Source organism: Rattus norvegicus, chromosome 2 (genome assembly GCF_036323735.1).
Source record: "Rattus norvegicus strain BN/NHsdMcwi chromosome 2, GRCr8, whole genome shotgun sequence".
NCBI lineage: Eukaryota > Metazoa > Chordata > Mammalia > Rodentia > Muridae > Rattus > Rattus norvegicus.
The window spans coordinates 141057532-141080001 of NC_086020.1; the positions used below are offsets into that span (position 1 = coordinate 141057532).

Sequence of the window (22470 nt, forward strand, 5' to 3'; positions counted from 1 at the left end):
GTTCCCTCTCCCCACTGTAGTTCATTTCATCTAGGGGTCACCCCCTAAGGTCACCTATTTTCCATCTGCTGGCCTTCGGGGCTTCAGTCCTTTTACCCCACCCAATACCAGATAATTCCTCCCCCCCCACCCCCCATCACCTTTTCCTCCTCTCTCCCTCCCTCTCTTCCCCATTTTGGTTGCTCTCTTCTCCCTTCCAAGTGGAACTGAGGCATCCTCGCTTGGGCCCTTAAGCTTGTTGACCTTTGGAGTTCTGTGGTCTGTACCTTGGGTATTCTGTACTTTTTTTGTTTTTGTTTTTTTTTTTTTTTTGGAAAGGGGGGAGGTGCTAATATTCACTTACTAGTGAGAACATACCATGCATGTCCTTTTGGGTCTGAGTTACCTCACCCAGGATGCTATACTAAATCACCCCAGAAATTATGAATCTTTTCCCTGTTTGAGGCTTGCTTGTGCATCAGAAACAAGGTTCTTTAAGAAGTAACCTGGAGCTGACTCACTTGCCCTGCCTTGACCTGACTTCCATCCTATCCCGGCACCGGTTGACCAGCATTCTTGCATCTTTCTCCACACTTTTTCTTTGCTTTCCCATTACCATGGGTGAATCCTATTCCTAAGGCCTGCTCCCCATTTCTTTGCTAAATGTTTCCCTTCTCTGTGGCTTATAACCATAATTTCCCAGCAGATGCAGACAGCTGTGTTCTCAACTTGAAACCTCTACTGACCTCACTGTTTTTCAGCTGTTGATTTAGAGTTCTCCTTCTCACTTCAGAACCACTCCAAAGCTTGTCTGTGATCTCCGTTTTTATCATACTCTTTGCTCACCTGTCCAGCACTTCTTAGCGATTCTGCCCAGACCCTAATCTCTTGGCAAGGCATTATTAGTCGCTTTGCTGTTCGACTCTGATAGTCTAAGGAAAGGTCAGTATACAGGTGTAGTGGTACATGCCTTTCATCCCAGCATTGGGGAGAATCAGAAGTTCAAGGCCATGGTCAGCTTCATTTCATTTGATAAGTAAAGTAAATATAAAATTATAATTACAGGGAGAACAGCTACACAGGTGTGGTTGTTGGGGGATATTTGTTGGATAGATGAAGATGCTGCCATTAGCCAGATGTTTAACTGAATTGATTAAAAGAGGATTGCTCTTTTCAGCTAGAAAATAGCTAGTGGTTGGCCTTAGGGAGGAGATTATGAGCTGCGTAGAGCTCTAAGGGCAGTAGTGATTAGAATAGCTAGGCAGGTGCAGGTATTGGTGTACTAATCACCCAGTTGTTAATAGCAGAGTGCTAAAAGGTACAGTGTTGATTTAAATGTTGATGTAACATTTTAAATAGTCATTGTTAAGATTGTGATTAGTAGATCCCGAACATAAATAGTAGTGCTCTAAAGAAAGCATGCACATAAGGAAGCTAATTGTAACTCCTAGATTTGGGTCTGGTTGATTAAAGGTAATGGTTACTATGGTATTATCGTTTGTATTTGAGCACAAATAGCTGTAACAGTGTAAAGTACCTGAACATATGTGACGGGTGGCTGGTGGGGTTGTAGCAAAGAGTGCTAAGGCTTCTTAAACTTGCAGTACAACGTAGTTGAGACTTAGGTTTGTGCCTGGCTCCCTCTCATTAGTACACTCTAAAAGTCTGGACATTTTAGGAAAGCAAATAGTGATGTGTTTTATCTAGAGGCTGAAACCCTGGCCTAGTTGATTGACAGTGTGTAACAGGGACAAACTACATGCCGATTACGACGCTAGCGGAGTGAAACGGTGAGCCAGTGAGCTTCAGAAGGCGCTCAGTCCCCAGAACTGCTGTAACCTCCCCTATCCAGGGCTGCCAGAGTCATCCTGGATGCCAGTAGATGCAACGTCAGGCTTTTGTTGACAGTTTTAAGTTGCTTTTTATAATGATGAACATAGACATGAATAAATAATCCTCTTCAGCAATGAAATATCCACTAAAGATACTTAATGAAGGTAAAGAGTTTGAAGAATATGAACCATTCACTACATGCTTCTTTATTTTGATGAGCCCATTTATTTATTTATTTATTTTTTTCGGAGCTGGGGACCGAACCCAGGGAGCCCATTTATTATTTGAAAGCTTGTATATTATTTGAAAAATGGCATTTACCTGAATATCTTTTTTACTTAAAACAGGTTAATATTTTTCACTGTGGATGTGTGATAGCAGAAATCCGTGACTACAGGCAGTCCAGTAATATGAAGTCTCCTGGTTACCAAAGTAGGCATATTCTCTTACGCCCAACAATGCAGGTATGGATGTGTAACTAGAAAGTACTGTTTTTTGTTTGTTTGTTGGATTTTTATTAAATGTCCATATATTTGTAAGAACATATGTATTTTTTAAATGTTTTGTTTCTTTTAGACTTTAGTCTGTGATGTCCATTCTATAACAAGTGACAACCATAAATGGACCCAGGTGAGTTCTCTCTCTAATCCCAGGTAGGCCACACACACTGTGAAGCATCAGTGAGAAGCTTCCTTTTACTGATGTTAGAGAGGTGTGTTAGGGTGGACACTTGGACAAAACCAAGATTCCCTTATGAGCTTTAGGATCCCTCAAGAAACTACTTAGAATCCAGTCCCAATTGTTTCCAGCCTTGCTGATAAAACTGGAGTTAACTGATGAAGGCTAGTGTGAAAATTGGTTTTTTATCCTCTCAAACAAAAGCTTTATCCTTACTATTGAATAGAAATAGATTGTGATTTTTCTTTTATATAGGATTCTGTAATTCTACACGAAGCCTAGCTCTTATCCCTCCCTTCCTCTCTCCTTTTCTTCCATTCTTTTCTTTTTCTTTTTGAAGTAAGATCGCTAGCCCAGGCTGCCTTGGCACTTGAGATCGCGCTGCCTTAGCCTCCTAAATTCTGAGAGTGAAGCCCTATGTCACCACACATGGTCTAACAGGGCTTCTTAGCACTGACATCAGCTAATTGATACTGTAGTTGTAGCTCTTGCTTGCCTGTTGCTTTGGAGAGAGGATATCAGTGATGTAACAACCCTGTGTGAAATGTGCTTGTGAACTAAGATTCAGTTTATCTGTAACTCGTAAGTGATGAGGTTTAATCCAGGCTGTTATTTTTCTGTCTATAAGGTTGAAAGTTCTTCATGTTAGAGACAACTTGCAGTCAACACTGGAGAGCAGAAAGCATCATTTTCTTAAGCTGAGAACTGGAAAAGGAGAGAATATAATTGTTCTCAGTTATTCTACCATTCCTGGATAAACTGTATTTTAAACAGCCAAATAAATATTCACTCTTTGGATTTGACTATTTTATGCAACATGCAAATAACTCAATTTCCAAGTTTCTGTATCTTGTCAGATTTACATATTAATGTTCAAACATGAATTAACTACATTTTCTTTATTTTTTTAGCAAACTTTCTGGGAATATTTCTGGGTTAAATGGTGTATGTTTACATTATCAAAAATGCATCTGAGGCTGACATATTCTACTGTGTATTGCAGGAAGACAAACTTTTGCTTGAGAGCCAGCTGATTCTAGCTACAGCAGAACCACTGTGTCTTGACCCATCTGTGGCAGTAGCATGCACGGCCAATAGGCTGCTCTATAACCGGCAGAAGATGAACACTCGCCCAATGAAACGGTAATAGCCAGCACTTGTTTGACACAGGCTCTTAAGTTTGACACTGTTGCTAGCCAGAGTGCCCTTTCCCTCAGCATGTGAGTGCTGGATTTCCAAGTTCAAAAATGGGATTTTTAGTGGCCTTGTATTGTGGATTTGTGTGATAGACCTTTTTAAAAAATATTTTCTGCCTTATTGTAAAGTAATATATTCTTCAGTCTTTTAAAGAAGGAACTTTTATAAGTTTTTGGTCTGTTCCCCAAAGTGGTTGTGAGGCTGTAAAAAGGCCAGATAGGAACAGAAGGATAGTTGCTTCATTGCTTCCCAACATTAATTAAAAACAGTTAACAAAGAAACTGTGTGTAGCTTAACGAGTTTTGAGACAATAGAATCACAATTTTAGCATTAGTTTATAATGACTGTCTCTCTAGTTCTGGATTCAAATTAGTGTGGCTGCATGGTCATGAGTATTTTGTCTCGTTCTTTTTCTTTAACCTGTGTTTAAGGCGCTTGCTGGTGTGAAAGCTGTATTTATAGGGTGTGTGCGTGTGCGTGCGCGTGGGTGCTGTAAGTAGGTTTGTGATTGAATTTGTAATCAGTGCATGCTCTTTCTTTCCCGTATGTGTTACGAGTTGTTGCTTCATTGTTTCCAATATACTGTAGGTGTTTGAAGAGGTACTCCAGGTCCTCCCTGAACCGGCAGCAGGACCTCTCTCACTGTCCTCCTCCCCCTCAGCTGAGATTACTTGATTTCTTACAAAAGAGGAAGGAAAGGAAAGCAGGTCAGCATTATGACCTCAAAATTTCCAAAGCAGGAAATGTAAGTAGTCGGTAAGGTGCTTGATGTACTAATAGGCTGGCTTTGCTTTAAGTGTTTTTGTGTAATTATACTTTTTTTAACTTTTCAGTGTGTAGACATGTGGAAACGGAGCCCCTGTAACTTGGCTGTGCCTTCTGAAGTAGATGTAAGTTCATGAAATGCTGCCCTCTAACACAGGGCCAAAGTGCTTCCATGCTCTTAAAGATTAGTAATATTAGAAGTTTGGAACTCCCAGTAGTAGCCTTTACTAATAATTTACAAGACACATGAATGCTAAGTGATCATAAAGGTGTTATGAAGGACTGTTTTATTATTTCATTTCCAGTATCTTTGTGTGTGTGTGTGTGTGTGTGTGTGTGTGTGTGTGTGTGTGTGTGTGTGTATTTGGGGTGAGTGTGTGTGTGTGTGTGTGTGTGAGAGAGAGAGAGGGGGGGGGGAGGTTGCTTCTACCATTACCATGTTGCTCCTGGGCTTCAAACTCTGATCTTCAAGTTTCGGTGGCAAGAAGATTTACCTGCTAAGCAGCCTTGTGGGTTTACTTAATTCTTTGTGATAGTTGTTTCAAAATTAGTCACTATTTCCAGAATGCTTTTTGTAACAATTCTAACGGTTCTTGCTGTTTTAATAGTTAAAACACAAAGCCAAAGACATCTGTAGACTCTGTATACAAACCAAGAAAGAAAGCCATATTGTCTTCTTATTGCATATGTGGCCCCCAGGCAGCCAGTGCTCTTAATCATCTACAGCCAAACATACCACACTAATTAAACATATCAGGAGGGTTTTAAACTTCTTCAATACAAGTGCTTGGTGATGCTGCTGGTTGAAACCCTGAGCCCACGTGTTTTCTGTGAATTGTGCAGGCTCTTGTCTTTGTTCCCATACTGAACCCATTTTACTCAACATCTTCATTGTTTAGGTGGAGAAATATGCTAAAGTGGAGAAATCGATTAAATCTGATGACTCACAGCCAACCATGTGGCCAGCTCATGTAAGTAATCATTCCAGTCTCTTTGACTAATGATCCAGTTTGCCTGTGTATTTTTTGTTTTGAGACAGAGTCTCTTGTAGCCCAAACTGGCCTCAGACTTGCAATGTAGTCAGGACTGACCTGGAACACACTGCTCCTCTGTGTTCACTGCCCAAATGCCAGGTGCGCCTCTGCTGTATTTGTGAAGTTGTTTATAAGCTGGGCTCTGAAGTTATTGATCAGAAGACTACTTGTAATGTATAACTTTTTTTTAAAGTGTGTTTGGAGCTCTTTTGGACTTCAGGAAAATATTATTAACCCTGAGTGGGTTTTTCATTCAGAGCAGTTTTAATATAACACTACCTTTTTTGTGTGGGGCATCGGAATCTATGCCTATAATCTCAGCTCTTAGAGGCAGAGGCAGCAAGCTCCTTACTTGGAGGCCAGTCTGACCACGTATGGAGCTACTCAAAAACCAAAATAAGAGTCCAGTCCAGTGGTCCGTAACTGTGAGTCCAGAACTAGGGAAACTGCTGCTGGGAAGAGATGTCTTTGAGATCTCACCGGGCTACATAGTGAGACTCTTACAGAAACTAGTGTGTTGTTATGTCCTGGCTGCATGCTGGGGGTTCTCACTTGCCTTTGTTTCAGATTAGTGTATTCTCTCAATGGCGTCCTTGTTTGAGAGGCGGTTTCCTGTGTGACCTAGGCTTGCCTGGACCTTTGCTGTCTTTACCCTTGTTGCCTCTGTCTCCTGAGGACTAGGCCACAGGTATATGCTGCAGTGCCTGGCCTACAGACATGCTGAGTGGAAGTGATGTGTGGCTCTGGGCTGTCTCCCTGGCCTGAAGAGATGGATGGCACACTGGAACACTTGGCGGAAAGGACCGTGGAGAAAGGGTTCTGGGTTATAGTTCTCGCTGAGGGATTGAGTCGTTACATTTATTTATTTGCTTATTATTTGTGAGACAGGGTCTTACGATATAGTTCTAACTGGCCTAGAACTCATTGTGTAGGTCAGGCTGGTCTTGAACTTAAAGGGGTCAGCCTGTCTCTGCCTCCCAAGTGCAGACATATGCCACCATACCTGACCAGTTGGTTTCCCTGCAATGTGGAACTGGCCGCGCCAGCCATGGGCTTTTGATTGACAGTTGGATGAGACACTACTTGTTAAGTGCTGTGACAGTATTCAGTAAATGGTTTTTATAAGTTTCAGCGTGTGTAGAAATGTATACTACTTTTTAATAATAAATGACTCAATATCATGCACAATCATACATAGCCTTAAACTTTCCTTCAGTGCCATGTGTGTATACCAGACAAAAGTCAGTTTTTATTTTATTTCATTATTTGTTGTTGTTGCTTGAGAAGAAATTACTTGGGATTCTCTTTTCAGGATGTAAAAGACGATTATGTATTTGAATGTGAAGGTGGTAATCAGTATCAGAAAACAAAGCTGACCATCTTGCAGTCTCTTGGTGATCCACTTTACTACGGTAAAATACAGCCGTGGAAAGCAGATGAAGAAAGTGACAGCCAGATGTCTCCATCCCAGTGAGTTCTGATGAGTATATGTAATAGAACCCATGGAGAACTACCAAGGAGCTGTCAGCTAATGAATGCGTTTTCCTCTGGGGATTTGGTACTTGATTTATACCAGTGTGTTTTGACAGTGGATGTGAGTGAGGTTGAACACAGTTGCCAAGTCTCTAAGTTACTTAGAATTAATTTTTAAAGTGGTATTTTTGTGGTAGTTTTGGGATTTTGTTGTTGGTATATTTATATTATTGGCAATTTCTGTAGTTGATTTTCTAAATGGTACATCATTAGTACTAATTATCAGCTTTGATTTGGGAGTGGCTGGGGAGTGTAGGCAGGGTCTGAATCCCTAGCTGGCCTGGAACATGCTATGGAGACTAGGCTGGTCTCAGCTCCCTGAGGTCAGCCTTTCTTTGTCTCTGGCTTCTGAGTGCTGCGGTAATTTTGATTGTATGGTTACTTGAGTATTTGTTTTTTAACAAATCATGAAATGAAAAAAAAAATAGAACTGAGTTGTATGTCAAATTATTGTTAAAATCTTTACCAAAATTTGTGAAGAATGATGGGTTTTTAGAGTTACTTCACCCATACTTAGATAACAGTTAACATGAAAAGCTAAAAGCAGTTCCTCAGTTAACAGCTATCAGCTGGTCTGATTATGCTTATTTCTGACATTGTCCTCTCATTCAGCATTGAGGATGTGGCAGCATGGCTAACTGTAAGGGCACAGTAGCTGCTCCTTTGAAAGTGCAGTTCCACGGCCATGGACTGCTGTGGGAGACAACTGATGCCCCTGCCGTTACCCTGCAGGATCTGTGCTCTTCCACAGTCTTCTTGTCCAGAACCTGAGAGCTTTGACACTGAAATCTGCTTGCCTTAACTGAGTGCTTCTCTTTTTTCATTTGTATTTCAGCTCCTCTGCTGATGATCATTCAAACTGGTAATTAAACAAATAAGATTCACTTGTTTTAATATGTTAAGTCATGCTGTCAAAATTTAGAAAAAAAACTTAGAAAAGATTTCTCTTGAAATTTGTTTTTTTAGAAAAGATTTTTATTTGAGTTGGCAATAAGCTTCATTCTCGTCTAAAGCAAGTTTAAAAATGACTTCCAGAATTGAACTAAATGAATGAAAAGCCATAGGTCTCTCAGTTGTTGAGTAATTTTACTAAAGGGACAATGTTTGTAAACTTGTATAGTGGTTCTTGATAATTTATTCCAGATTGTGTAAATTATAAATCAACATTAAAATAAATTTCTCCTAAGGTAAACCAGCCAAATTGATTATTTTATGATGAATGTACAATTTGAACATTATTTCTCATGTTTAATTAAAATTTTAATGTCATGATACATTGGTAGTTTTTAAATGAATTTGTACTGCTGTGAATAAATATAAAAGACTTTAAAGATTAACCCAAGATGTTTTAAGACACTCTTACCTGAGACTTCTCTTTCTTGATACCATTTTAGGTTTATTATTGGGTCAAAGACTGACGCAGAGAGGTAAAGTGCATTTGCTCCTTTATTTTTGGTCAAATTGGATGTGAATCTGTATTTTTGTAGGGTAGAATATTCTATATTTGAGTCACAGATGTTGATTTTGCTGCATATTTAACTGGACATTATATCATCACTACTGTCTTGGGTTAAATCACTTAATAAAATCTCCGAGGTACATTTTCTTGGTATTTTAATGAGAAGTAATGACTGTATAAAATACAGTTTGTTTTAGGTAAGAAAACTTAGGTATGTGAGTGAGACAGATGATTTTAAAGAGGAAGTTTATAATCCAAGTCCAAGGGAAAAGGAATGAGATGTTTTTTGTCTGTTTATTGGTTTAATTATAATCAAGGATGACCTTATAATTTCTATATTAGAAATAAAATCTTAAAAGTATACCTTTAGGTACATTTATCATGGTTAGCAGAAAAGATTTAAACATTACTTTGTCAGTGGAAAGATTAGAGTATGCTTATTTTTATGGCATTCACTCAGTGTGTGTGCTTGTATTGTTGGGTGGCATGTGTGTAGTTCTCCCTCCACCATGTGGTACACATACATAGGTTGTCAGGCTTGGAGGCCAGCACCTTTGTCATCTCCACAGCACAGAATACACTTTAAGATGGGATTTCCTCATGTAGCTCAATCTAGTCTTGGTCTCTTGGCCAGGCTCTGTGTCTTTCTGCTGTGGAACAGTCAACCTGTGCTCTGTATGTGGCTGATGACAAGTCACATACATGAGGCTCTAGGTTTATGTCATGGCACTTGTGGTTGGCAGTTTGGGGCACCTGTCACATTGTGATTTATCTGATAAATCTGGTGAGACTTCTTTTCCTATAATAGCATTGCTTATCTCCTGGATGATTTGTGTCTAAGACAGATTTGGCCAATCCTTACCTGTTTTTCCTAACATTTCAGGGTGGTTAATCAATACCAGGAGTTGGTCCAGAATGAAGCCAAATGCCCAGTGAAGATGTCTCACAGCTCTAGTGGTTCCGCCAGTCTCAATTCTGGAGAGGAGGGAGAAGTACGTTCACATGGCTCCTGCCTTGTACCCATTGTTTGTCAAGGAGTCTTAGAGATGGCAAGATTGTAATCTTGCTTTCACTTTTAGCTTTTTATTGTTCCGCTTCGCTTTGTGTTCAGAGCTTCAGAAGTCTTCAATGATAGGTACAGGTTGTTATTCCTGTTAAAGGTTGGTTGAGAAGGCTGGCAGGCGTCCCTTCACTCTCTGCTCTTCTCTGGGACTCACCGTGCTGTGGATGCTACAGTCTGTGACTGTCTAACTCTGAGTACAGTTAGGAATTTCATGTAGGAGTCATGATATTAATTTAATCTTAACAGTTGTGTTTAATGTCACTCCTCAACAGCCGGAGACTTCCTCCATTCAGTCTTCAGTTTTGGGAAAGGGAGTAAAACATCGACCCCCACCCATCAAACTTCCCTCAAGCTCAGGAAATAGTTCCTCAGGTACAGTGAAGTCCTCATCTCTGTGACCTCGTCATCACTTTCTTAAAATGTTACTCATGTTTACTGTCAGAATTCACAAATCTGTGACTTACGCTAGGGAGAAGACTTTTACGTTTTCTGTATTCTCGTGAGTGTGTTCCTATGTGTATACCCTTGCTCCCGGAGGTAGCAGATTTGGGCAGGTGGTGGGATCCGAGCTCTGGTCTGTGTGATTGCTCACAAGTGCTCTTGTATTTACTGCACCATCTCTCCAGCCCTAGGGGATAATGTGTATTCTTCCAGGTAACTATTTCACAGCACAGCAGGCCAGCAGCTTCCTTAAATCTCCAACTCCTCCACCGCCATCATCGAAGCCCAGCCTTTCTCGGAAGTCATCTGTGGATCTCAGTCAAGTTAGCATGCTTTCTCCTGCTGCCCTGTCACCTGCCAGCTCATCCCAGAGTGAGTCATGATTTAAACTCTTGCTCAAATTTTCCTAAGTTTTTTATTTTTGCATTGGTGTTTCTTGAGGCAGCTTTTATTCAATCTGTGAATAGTGAAATTTGAACGTACTGTGTACCCAAAATGTATAAGTTGCATGAAACTCCAAGTAGACTTCTTGTTGGCTGTATGTATTTCGTGTTTACTGTAATTGTATTTGCTTTTCTGTATCTGTGTATGCACTTTGTGTATACCTTTCTTTTAGATTTGTTGCTTAAACATCTTAAAAAATTGCCTGGCAATAAGATTGCAAAATATTATTTACAGTGCACCCTAGGATCTTTTTTCTTACTATATAAACTGTGGCTAATACTAAAAAGAAAATGTGAGAATGAATTATTGGAGGTACTGTCTTTGTATGTGTAAGACACCAGCTGGTTCCAAGGTTACATGCAATAAATGGAAAAGTAGTATTTGAGAGCACGTCTACACTTCTGTAAGCGGTCATTAAATGTGATAATCTGAACATAGGGAAATAGAATTCTCACTTCTGGATTCCCTTTTTAACAGCAGGTAGAGACAATATAGGAGTGTTAGGTTAAATTTGGGCTAATTTCTTCAAATGAATATCTGAATAAGTTAGGTACTAATTTAGGGGGATTCCGGTTTTTTAGCTTTTTTCTTTTTTCTTTTTTTTCTTTTTTCTTTTTCCTTTTTGCTTGGTGGCTAGTGTGTGCTGTCAGTGTACTGCACAGTGCTAAGATGGTCCTAGATATTAAATCTGCATCCCGATAGCTCAAAAGGTGTAATTTTTCTGCCTTCTTGTTTTGCACAAAGAAAAATAAATAAATTTTCTGAAAGTCTCATTCACACTTCTCATGTTGTGGGTATGGATTGTGGTGATCTACTGCACACAGTTGTGTTAAGTCAGGGTGGAGTGACAGCTTCTGGACATTCACATCTCTCTCCTTTCTTTCTGCAGGACATGAAAGCTAAAAAGGAAACACCTCAAGAGCTTTGCTTTACTCTTTTGGTTTCATTTTTTAAATTTTTTTAAGTTGATAAAACTGTGCATACTTCATTCACAACAGATTTTCTATACATTCTACATTTAAACAGAAGTACACAGTTACTGTTAAAGATGCAGTATTATCTGTAAAGTACCTGCTTTGTTCTTTGTAAACTTCTTTGTCAGGGTAAACGTGTTATGTTGGGAATTAAATATGTGTATCTCGGTGCCATAATTGATAGCCTTGTGTAGCTTACTAAATACATTGACAGTTTATCTCTGACAGTTATAAGCAGTAATTTTTTAAAGCAGTCTTGAATTAGTGAAATCACAAATAACAAAGATTAACTTAAATTCATTCTCAACCTTGTAGGCCAGACAGCGTGTAGGAGACTAACTTTCATTGGGTGTTGTGGTAGAGTGTAAGTGTATTTGCACGGTGACCTGTGATCCGGAGTGGGGTTGTTAGGTGATATACTGCATCCTTAATTGTAATTGAGTGTAGCAACCCTCGTGGATCGTGTAGAGAGTTAACACTTGCAGTCAACTGCATTGAAAAAATTGGAACAAATTTGTCAGTGCTAAGATTCCATTAACCTTATTTTAAAAGGACCAGCCATTTATAACAAACTAGCAATTTTTATTTTTCTCAATGAGCAGGATCTGGAACTCCTAAGCCATCTACTCCTACACCAACCCCTTCATCGGCCCCACACCCTCCTGATGCTCAGAACTCAGCTCCTAGTACCCCTTCAGCCACCCCATCTCCCCAAGATTCAGGCTTCACCCCTCAGCCCACTTTGTTAACTCAGTTTGCTCAGCAGCAAAGGGCTCTGAGCCAGGCAATGCCTGTGACAACCATTCCTCTTTCTACCATGGTAACATCTATAACAACAGGAAGCACGGTCTCCCCGGTCATGGCAGACTCTGCTGGGCTTAACTCCATCAGTGTAGTGAGCTCTGCTGGGTAAGTTGACAATTTAAAGACAGTTTTATTTGTGAGATTAAGATAAATTGCATATTATACTGAAATAGTTTTTGATATGGTCAGGAGCTGCTTCATATGAAGGATAGAATTTTAGTGACAAATCTATTTCCTGTACAAAGATATATTTCCCCGTTGCCCAGATTTTGTCATTTGCTGTCTTTGGACCACTTGGGCAGGACTTTGAGTCTCTGCATTCAGAAGTATCTAAGGATGTGCTCACTACCTAAGTCAGCTCTGTCGCACTTGAGCACTAAGATAAAACTTGGATTAGAAAGTGAAATTTAAAAAAAATTACTGTATTTATTTTGGGGTTTATGTGCCACAGTATATGTAGAGGTCAGAGGGTGACTTGCATGTTTTGGATTTTTTTCCTTCCATCATCTGCATTTTAGTGGCAAGTGCCTGCTGAGCCATCTCACCTGCCCTAGGAATTACTTTTTAAGACAGAAGTGATGGGACTTGCTTTATAGCTTTCTGTCGTTGTTTTGAATCTGAAGAATTGTGAGGCTGGTATTTGCTTTCATGTATGTAACGCTCTGTCCCTTACCCTGCAGTGGAGCCCAGGCTCTGAAGAGTGGCTCAAACTCCATGCTGGGCTGTGACACTGGGGCCATACCTCCTGCAGGACAAAGCCTGTGCAGCAGCGGCCTTCTGCCATCAGGAGGTCTCATAACAAATGCACTGCCCAGTGCCATGCAGGCAGCTCCTCAAGCAGGTCAGAGTATAAGTTCACGTGAAAGGCTTTGATTTACCTTGTTGCTTTGGTTTTTTGATGCATTTTTAAAGACAGGGTGTTATGCAAAGTGGTCTCACCCTAGATCTGTGCTGAAGGTGACCTTCAGCTGATCTTCCTGCTTCTACCTCACTGGGATGACTGGTGTGTGTCCCCATGCCCAGCCATAAAAACTGTTACTCAAGGGCATTGCTAAAAGCATTCAGTGTTGCTTTTCATAAAGTTTTATTTCTCAGATACTTGAAAAGCCTTTTGTAGTTCTGGTATCTATCAAATCACCACCTAGCAAACAGCTTCAGGGAAGAAGCGTGCTAAATTTGTAAGTCTACACATATCATGTCTTCTGCTTTAGAATAATAGGGAATGAGATTAATTACAGTTACCTTATTCTTGTCTATGTAGAAATACTCCGGAGACAACAATACAAATATATATCCTACTGGAAACAATAGAATGGCAGCTAAAAGCCTAGATTCTTATTTCTGTAATCTTTGGAAGTTGCTTTTTTCCATCATTTTCCCCAGAAATAAAGTAGCGATCATAATAATAATAATGTCTCATGGGAGAATGAATATAGGGCAGTGAAGTATTTACACGGTAGCTGGGCCAAGAGCAGCATTCAGTGCTGCTATTCTTTGTAGTAGTACAGGTCTTGGGCAGTTATTACCATGTGGCCAACAGCAGAGAGAACAGGAGTGCCCACTATGATGCCTACAATAAAGGTTGTGATGTGTAATGCCTGGGCAGTTCCTTTTCTTAGCCTTCTCAGTTATGGTAAACCTAGAAAATACAATATGTTATTTTCTAATTCTAGTTATGCTTATTTTAATGAGAAGGAACCATGGGAATTAAAGTCACATCCTGAATTAGATGCATTGGTAACAGGTTTACCACTTAAATCTCCCCCAGCCTCAGTCTCATCTGCGTGACTTGACTTGGTTCTTAGGAGGAAGGGAAGGTCTGCCAGTGCCTTAGTTCGGCTGGAAAGGCACATGCAGAGGTCATACCCCTTTGTAAGCTCTGCCACCATGAGACACTAAGTGGATGCCAAACACAGATGCACAGCAGTAAAATCTCAGCCCTCTCTCCCCAGGGACTCGTTCCTACATGGGGCCCACCTGAGGCGTTCTCAGTTTCTTGTATAAGCCTCTGATGATATCACATACAAATTCTCTGCATCTCTTTCTGTAGATAACAATTGAACAGAGGACTACGTCTGTTACATATGTTGTTGTTTATGAGATTTCCCACTTCTTCCTCCCAAATCTTGTGATTATAGGCACAAGCCACTTTACTAGATAAGTTTGAGTCTGTATTCAGATTGATGTGGACAAAAATTTCACACACTTTTTGAAGAGGCCAGAAGGGGGCTTTTGAGACAAGGTCTGTCTTTATAGCTTTGGCTGTTCTAGAACTCTCTTTAAACTGGCCTTGAACTCAGAGATCCACCTCCTCTGCCTCCTGAGTGCTGGGATGAAAGGCTCTCACCACCACACTGGCTAATTTGTACATACTTTGAGATCAACGTCAACAAACTACAGTGTCCAGCCTGCCAATAATGGTTTTTACATCTGTATGTGTGAGCATAGGTGGCTCAAGGTCAGAGTCAGCCTCCAGGCATCTCATCAGCCCTTCACCACGTGGGCCCTGGGGTTGCACTCAGGTGGCAAGTACTATTACCTGCTCTTTTGTTTTTCTTTAAATTCAGAATTAACAGGCCAGTATAGCCTAATGTTGCGCGCTCGCGCTCTCTCTCTCTCTCTCTCTCTCTCTCTCTCTCTCTCTCTCACACACACACACAGGAGTGGGTTTGTTCTTTTAACATTTTGGTGATTGATATTTTGTATGCAAAATTTAGCAGTTTTTGATGTAGCTGAGGAATGTGAGGAAGTGACAGTTAAGATGTGCTTGCACAGTGGTGGTAGTTTTGTCACCATCATGGTGTATACATAATCCCAGGTGACTTTTTTCAATAAGAGAAGTGAAGATGTCTTTAAAATGTAGAATATAGTTTATATGTACTGCCTCACATATTTTAATACAATGTCAATATTGACAAATAATAAAATGGTTCTTTTGTACATGTGTTTTAAAATTATGTGTAATAGTCATTTGGAGAAAGGACAGTAATGTCTTTTCACACATTGAGGTATAAATTTTCATTTGTGATACTTTCTCATTATAACCATTAATTTTATTTAACAGGTATCCCATTTGGTTTAAAAAATACTTCAAGTCTCAGGCCTTTAAATCTACTCCAGGTAAACCTGAAACAATACTTTTGATTTAAATTTTTATATTTTGATTTTTAGAGAACAATGTGTATTTATACATGTCAGCTTTTGAAGTTTATCCAGAATCTTCTAAGGGCTTATGTAGTGCTACCTTTATGTAGTTACGTGTAAAAAATAATAATAAAGGGTGTTGTGTAGACAGGGCTTTCATTGTCTTTACTCCCTGCCTAGTCGAGTAGCTGCCCCAAAGAGAGTTCCTGGAAAGGCACCACCTATGAGAGTGGTAGATGTGTGTCCTGTTGGTTTTTGTGCATGATGGTGTCAAAACGTGGGAATGCATTATTTTCTCCAAGGATGACGATGCTTTCTTAATACAGTGACAGATAACAATCATTCTGTAAATGTTTGTTGGGTCTAATATAGACCTGATGGTGAGGCCTTGCCTTTTTTACATTGCTATGTCACCGTATCCATAAAGCAACAGAAAATGAACCTGCTTCTCATGGGGAAGGCCTTGGGTTGAGGGCCTAGCAGTGCAAGAGAGAGAGGAGAACTAAATGGAATACGCTGGGTCCCGTGATAGCTCTTTTACTTGCTGGACCTTCCGTCGCTTGTGATTACTTATCTGTTACCCTGTCTTCTTCCACATCCCCTTCTTTATGTGTAAATCTTTGTAGTTATAAAAAGAATATAAATATATAAAATAATGGGTTTCAGAATGACATTTTGACACGTTCTTTTCCATACTTAACGTTCATCCCTCTTCCTAACATGCTCCTTCCGTGCTGGTCCTCTTTCTTCCTCCCTCCACTTGGAGTGTGTGCTCTACATACTATTAGATGTTTGCTAGTTCTTTTGCACTTTTCTACTGTTACTCTCAACTTGCTTTACCCTCTTCTCCACAGTCCTTTGAGCTAGTGATTTGGAAAATGGATAGTTGTCCACAGAGAACTTAAAGATAGACCTGAAGATGAAGGTCAGATGATAATGCAGAGCTGAAGGTTACTGGGGAATAGCAGTACCTGCCACATCAGCTAGCCTCATATGCAGTCATAACTGATTGGGAAGTCTGCTGTGAACTAGAACTTTCTGTACCTGGATACCTGCAGATAGATCAGTTGCATAGCCATCACTGATAATGTGCACACAACTAGAGGTGGCATTGCTTTATTTACAGTTACTTTCCTTCATGTTGTGTTAACATGTGCCTTAAGAAGTCTTCTATGACAGAGATAAAAAGGAACGAAGACAAAGACCTTGTCTACTGGTGAAGCAGAAACCCTGAGCCTGGGCTATGTCACAGTTAGTGGGTTTAGCTTTCTTGTTTTTGTTTTTGTTTTTTCGGAGCTGGGGACCGAACCCAGGGCCTTGCGCTTGCTAGGCAAGCGCTCTACCACTGAGCTAAATCCCCAACCCCGGGTTTAGCTTTCTTAACCAAAGGTTGCTATCTTTAAATTTAAATTGGATCCAGAATAAGAGCAACAGTAAAGGCTCACTCTGACCAACCCTAGAGTTTCTTTCCCTGTTATATTAAGTGGTAATTTTTAGGGCTGTTGGCAAGACTAGAACAAATTTGGGGGCTGGGTTGTGTTACACACATTTCTGAAACATACATACCCCTTTAACTTTTGAGATAGGGACAGCTTGTGAAGTTCAGGTTGGCTTTGAACCCTCCCTTGCCTTAGCCTGCCAAGTGCTAGGCATACTAGCACCACAGTGTGTCCATATGTCCAGTTAGTTTGTTCAGTTCATAGCACATGCAGTGATCTTTTATGCTGATCCATAAGAAGTGATAGATGTTAATTTGGATAGCTATTAACTTGAATCAGGAAGATTTGTATTTGGAAATATATATACACCAAAAAGTAGCAGGACTTAAACATAATCTCTGTGCATAACCTGATGAAGGCCAGGAACCTTGTTTTGTTTGCTCCTCTGTGGAAGTGCTACAGGCAGACCCAGCAGCTGAGTCCCATCTCCACCCTCTCTCACTGTTCTCAGCTGTTTCTTCAGAGTCAAAGAGTGCCTGACTCCCACTAAATTATCCATGAATGTTTTTAAGGAAATTTAAATACTTCACATGAGAACAATGGAAAGGCAGCTAATTCTTGTTTAAATTCTGAATAGCTTCCTGGTGGTTCACTCATTTTTAACACCCAGCAGCAACAGCAGCAACCGCATCTCTCTCATTTTATACAACCACCTCAGCAGCCTACAGCTTCAGGTTCCCAACAGCCAGAGGAGCAGGTATGGGATTTGTTAGCGCGCGCGTGCGTGCGCGCGCGTGCGTGCGTGCGTGCGTGTGTGTGTGTGTGTGTGTGTGTGTGTGTGTGTGTGTGTGTGTGTTCACTATAGATCTTAGGACTTTTCATATTTCTCCTGTTTTAATTTGTTGGAAGAAATAGTTCCAGAGTTGTTTCTCTTTACCAACATTAGTAGCTGCCAGTTATTCTAATCACAGCTGTTTTGAATGGAGGCATCCATTTTGCCAAGTGTCACACAGCCAGTGAATGGCAGTGGCTGGTGACCCCACCTCACAGTGTCTTTTCTGACCAGCCTATTATCTTCTGTTTGTAGAACTGTATTGCTGTTGTAATAGATCTGTCTGTGTTGTTGGGACTATTGGGCAGTGGGAAGAGGGTGTAATTAAATAAACCAGTAAACTCAAGTCTGGGGAGAAAGGGAGAAGTGTGCCTGAACTTTGAATAGTCTGGAGACTCATTCGGGAGACTAAGCACACTTATTCCTGGGTCCCAGCTTGAGTGTCTCAGCTGATGCTGAAGACTGCCCAGCCACCCTCTTGCCTAGCTTTCCTTCAGGTCTTCAGTGGATGGAACCATCCTCTAGGATTCTCAGAGAAGACATGTTGAAAACTTTTTCAAACTAAGGGGGTTGCTTTGGTGAGAAGATGTCTAGTTGTCTTTCTTTCGCTTTTTGTTGTTGTTGTTGTTGTTGTTGTTGTTGTTGTTGTTGTTGTTGTTCTTTTTTTCGGAGCTGGGGACCGAACCCAGGGCCTTGCGCTTCCTAGGCATTCTTTCGCTTTTTAAAAACAAATGTTGCTTATCTTCTTTCTGTCCATGTGTGGGTTATGGTGTATGTGAGGTCAGAGAACTGCTGGGAAGAGGGCCTGTCCTTCTTCTACTCTTGGGTTCTGGGGTCAACCTTGGGGACAAGTGCCTTCCCTGGATGGAAGGTTACTGTGGGAGCTTTTTGTTGTGACTGTTTTTGAGGCAAACTCTTACTCTGTATTGCAACATAGCTTGGACCTGAGCAGTCGTCCCCAGCACCTTGGTGTGAACCTGCCCATTTGCCTATTTAAGTTTACATTTGATGGTATTGGGTACATTCACATAATTGCACAAAGAATCTTTATCTTGCAAAATTGAAACTTGTTTGTTTTGTTTGAGACTGGGTTTCCTCTGTGTAACAGCCCTGGCTGTCCTGGAGCTTGCTCTGTAGACTAGGCTGGCCTCAGAGATCCTCCTACCTCTGCCTCCCTAGTTCTGGCAAGGCATGCACCACCACCCCAGCTAAACATTGGCAGCCACCATAGTGTGTGCTGTGTTTCTATCTTAACCATCCTGAGTGCATCATGCAGGGAGGGGGGTTCTTATTCCGAATGTCCTTTTGTGTCTCTTACTGTGACACCAGACATCATTCATTTGGATATGTGAATAGAACTTGTTGGTACTCAGAAATGCTCTTACTTTGTGGAGAAAACATATGGTGTTCACTGTCCTGCTGCACTGTGTTACATCCTCACCAGCAGTGTGGACCTGGGTCACAGACCGTCCAGATCCTCACTGATGGCTTGCTAACTTCTGCTCCTGGGGTTTTGTTATTTGTTTGTTTTGCTCAGTTTCTTTTGGTAGGTAGGGGTCAGACTCAGGGCCTCCTGCAGGTTGGCATGCGCTCTACCCCTGCACTTCCTGTTTCAGCCAGTTTTGTTTTGAGGCGCTCCTGTCTAAGTGAGTATAAGGTGAGAATCTCCCAGGCTGATGGAGTGGGACAGCTTTTCTGCATTTCTTTGTTTCTGTAGCTTTGAAAAAACAGTCTTTCTAAATCCTTGGCCTATGTTTCTAACGAGGTTGTTTGTTTCTGTTGTCCAGTTGAAGACATATGTACATACTTATCATGAGAATTCCCAATAGCTCCTCCCACTCTGGGTTACTCTCTGGCTCTGGTCACGGCCTATGCAGTTCTGATACATTCTGCACACACGTTTACTCTCTCCCACTGTGCTTTTGGCTTCATATTGGAGAAATAATTGCCAAGTCAAACAACAAAGCCTTTCTCCTTTATTTTCCTCTTACGAGTTCTGCAGTTTTGTCTTTCTTACAATTTATTACAATGCTTTCTCTCTTTGACTTTATATGATCTTGAGAGGGCTGACAAGAGTCTATCTTGTTAAAATATTTTTATGTATGTGGGTGTTTTGCTTGTATGTATATCTATGCACCATGTACTTGCATGTTACATGTAGAGGCCAGAAGAGGATGTTGGGTCCCCTGGAACTGGAGTTACAAATAGCTGTGAGTCTCCAAGAAGAGCAGCCAGTGCTCTTAGCTGCTGAACTCTCTCTCCAGCCTGAATTATTTTAACTCTTATAATCTTATTTAGTTGTTTTGCCGAAGGCCCTGAAATTAAGTTTGTCTTTGGGTTGGCTTAAAAACCAATTTTGTGTGTGTGTGTGTGTGTGTGTGTGTGTGTGTGTGTGTGTGTGTTGGTTTGCAACAGATCCTTACCATGTAGCCCAGGGTAGCTTCATACTCCTGCATTAGATCCAAGCATTGGGATTGTAGCATGAGCCACAGGTCCAATAACGTCTAGATCATCGAGTTGAGTAATTCTGACTCACTCACTGTTTTTGCATTTTTGAGTTTATTTCACAGTAGCATTGCTCTGGAGGTGAGGCAGGGTTTTTGATTTTAGGGGGTATTGTTTTGTTGTTTATTGTTCATTCCGAGGACTGGGTTTCATATACTTTAATTCTTGCTACTTCTACATGTGTTCAGCATATCCTAAGCTACTGTTTATTTTTCTTCGTACATGAGAGAAAAACTGTCTTTTCACTGGCTCAGGAAGTTTCACTCTTTTTGCACTAGCCATTTGCTTTTTTTTTTTTTCCTCCTTAGGGTCCTGAACAAGGGCTAGCTGCTCAAGAACCAGCCTTAACTGCGCAGCAAGCTGCTGTTGTTAATCTTACTGGAGTAGGAGGCTTTACGCCGTCACAGGCAGCTGGTAGGTATCGCCCCGACTTCCTATGGAGAGCTCATTGTGTAAACTATTCACCCTTCCCTACTTGCAATCAGTAAAATATTTAATAGTTGGCCAAGAGCTTTTTCTTTAAAAATTTGGCAGTTGATTACCAAAGCTCGAACTCACATGCATGTTTCTTTAGGATGGTTAGCTGGCAAGCTTTTACATATTTTTCTGAGTTTCTATAAAGCTGTCAAAGCAGTTTTCCATACTTGTACTGTAAGTGGCTTTCTTAATTACCTGAGACCACATTTTCCTAGATTACGTAATTTTCCTCAGTTTGCAGTTACATGAATGACTTAAATCTTCATAATTAGCAAAATTATGTGAGCTACTTGTTTATAAAGATGAAACTAACTTGAATGCTCCCACTTTCAGTAGGAAATAATAAACCAAAAGTAGCATTGTATTGAATTGAATTCCTATTTGAATAAGCCATGTGATAGAATTTTATAAAGAAAACATTAAAAAGCCATTATGGAATTTTAAAATCAGTCAGTGAATTGTCCCTGTGTGCTAACTATGCCTCTAGCTTTCTATAACTTGGCTTCCAAATTTACATGTCCCTTAGTAGGAGTTATCAACATCTGTGTTTTGATAATAATTCTTAGTAGAGTTGTAATTTAGAACTAGTGAACTTCCTAATGCAGATGTGTAATTAATGTGCCTCTGCCACAGAAGTTACAATTCTTTTAAGATAGCCATTGTATGATTTATGAAAAGAATTATAGACAGATCTTGAGAATATGTATGGTTTCAGAAAAATTGAGTCACGGAAGCCAGGTCTTCAGCCTGTCGCCTGCATTTGAGGGTATAGACTGATTGGGATGGCCCTGTCAACTGCCTGTTCCAGTTCACCTCTGCTGGCTCACTGATTTTAAAAGAACTTACCACTTAATGCCATATCAAGGTGGCTTCTTGACCAAGTCCATATATCAACTTCCATGGTGATGAAAGAGGATGCTGTGGAGGAAGGCAGGGTGTAGCTAAGGCTAGAGTGCTTGAGCACTGCAGATGACTGAATACAACCGAGGGAAGAGAATCAGGACTTCATGGTCAACCTCTTTTAAATAGTGAGTTTGAGGCCAACCTGGGATGAGACTCTGGCAACAACAAAAAGAGTCATAGACGAGGGAATACAGTACCTTAGCTTGTGAACTCCCTTCCCTCTGTATGGCTAGAATGTCCTGGAATCACCGATACTCTTAATTAGTAGACTAGATTTATTCTGAAATCTTTAAGATTTGATACGTAAGGTTAATTATACTGCTTCTAGTTTTTCATTTTCTGTGTTGTCCTTTTCTAGCTTTGGTTGCCTTCAAACTTTTTGACTGGCCTGCTTTCCCCTTCTCCCTCTGTAGTGTTGTCTCAGCTTGGCTCTGCCGAGAACAGACCAGAGCAAACCCTTCCTCAGCAGAGACTCCAGCTCTCCTCTGCCTTTCAGCAGCAGCAGCAGCAGCTACAAGTAATCCAGCAGCTTCACTCTGGTTAATTAAGACACTGGGCTCCAAAAGTACTGTACACTGCCTTTCTATAGGGCTGTCTCTATACTGTTTCTATACTGCCTGTCTGTTAAGGCTGAAGCAATTGGTCAGTAACCTAGTCAATTTTATTTAGACGTCTGACATGTTAAATGCCAGTCAACTTGGAGCACTAAGTGTATTTTATAACAATTATATTTTAAATCCTTTCTTAAGGTCTTGGTGGCACATTCCACACACATCCTTTTAATGTGCATTGTATTTTGAGAGTTTTAAGTGCCAATTAACTTTATAATTCTGTACTGTGGAAGTATTACTGTTAGTAAATGTCATACATGTTTAGAAAAATATTCCTACTATTTTAGGAAAGGATGTCTGCATACTGTGATCAACTGAGTGTTGGCTTTATTTTGCTATGAATTACTGTAACAAA

At 40.6% G+C, this 22470-nt stretch overlaps 1 protein-coding gene across 50 annotated transcripts in view; it reads left to right on the forward strand.

Moving 5' to 3' along the window:
• The window catches only part of Supt20h (SPT20 homolog, SAGA complex component), a 33178-nt gene that overhangs the window by 10053 nt on the left and 655 nt on the right, over positions 1 to 22470 (forward strand). For 13 of the 50 annotated variants that reach the window (XM_006232338.5, XM_039102603.2, XM_039102608.2 and 10 more), the window contains 18 exons: positions 2160 to 2276; positions 2389 to 2442; positions 3494 to 3633; positions 4276 to 4432; positions 4521 to 4577; positions 5352 to 5423; positions 6799 to 6956; positions 7855 to 7881; positions 8414 to 8446; positions 9362 to 9470; positions 9814 to 9913; positions 10196 to 10354; positions 12003 to 12309; positions 12885 to 13045; positions 15269 to 15324; positions 17425 to 17544; positions 20433 to 20538; positions 21918 to 22021. In XM_006232338.5, coding sequence (XP_006232400.1) covers positions 2160 to 2276; positions 2389 to 2442; positions 3494 to 3633; positions 4276 to 4432; positions 4521 to 4577; positions 5352 to 5423; positions 6799 to 6956; positions 7855 to 7881; positions 8414 to 8446; positions 9362 to 9470; positions 9814 to 9913; positions 10196 to 10354; positions 12003 to 12309; positions 12885 to 13045; positions 15269 to 15324; positions 17425 to 17544; positions 20433 to 20538; positions 21918 to 22021 — 2037 coding nt within the window. Of the gene's footprint in view, positions 1 to 2159; positions 2277 to 2388; positions 2443 to 3493; positions 3634 to 4275; positions 4433 to 4520; positions 4578 to 5351; positions 5424 to 6798; positions 6957 to 7854; positions 7882 to 8413; positions 8447 to 9361; positions 9471 to 9813; positions 9914 to 10195; positions 10355 to 11315; positions 12310 to 12884; positions 13046 to 15268; positions 15325 to 17424; positions 17545 to 20432; positions 20539 to 21917; positions 22044 to 22470 lie in introns of those variants that run through there. The other 37 variants (XM_063282086.1, XM_063282089.1, XM_039102614.2 and 34 more) reach the window with 12 other exon arrangements.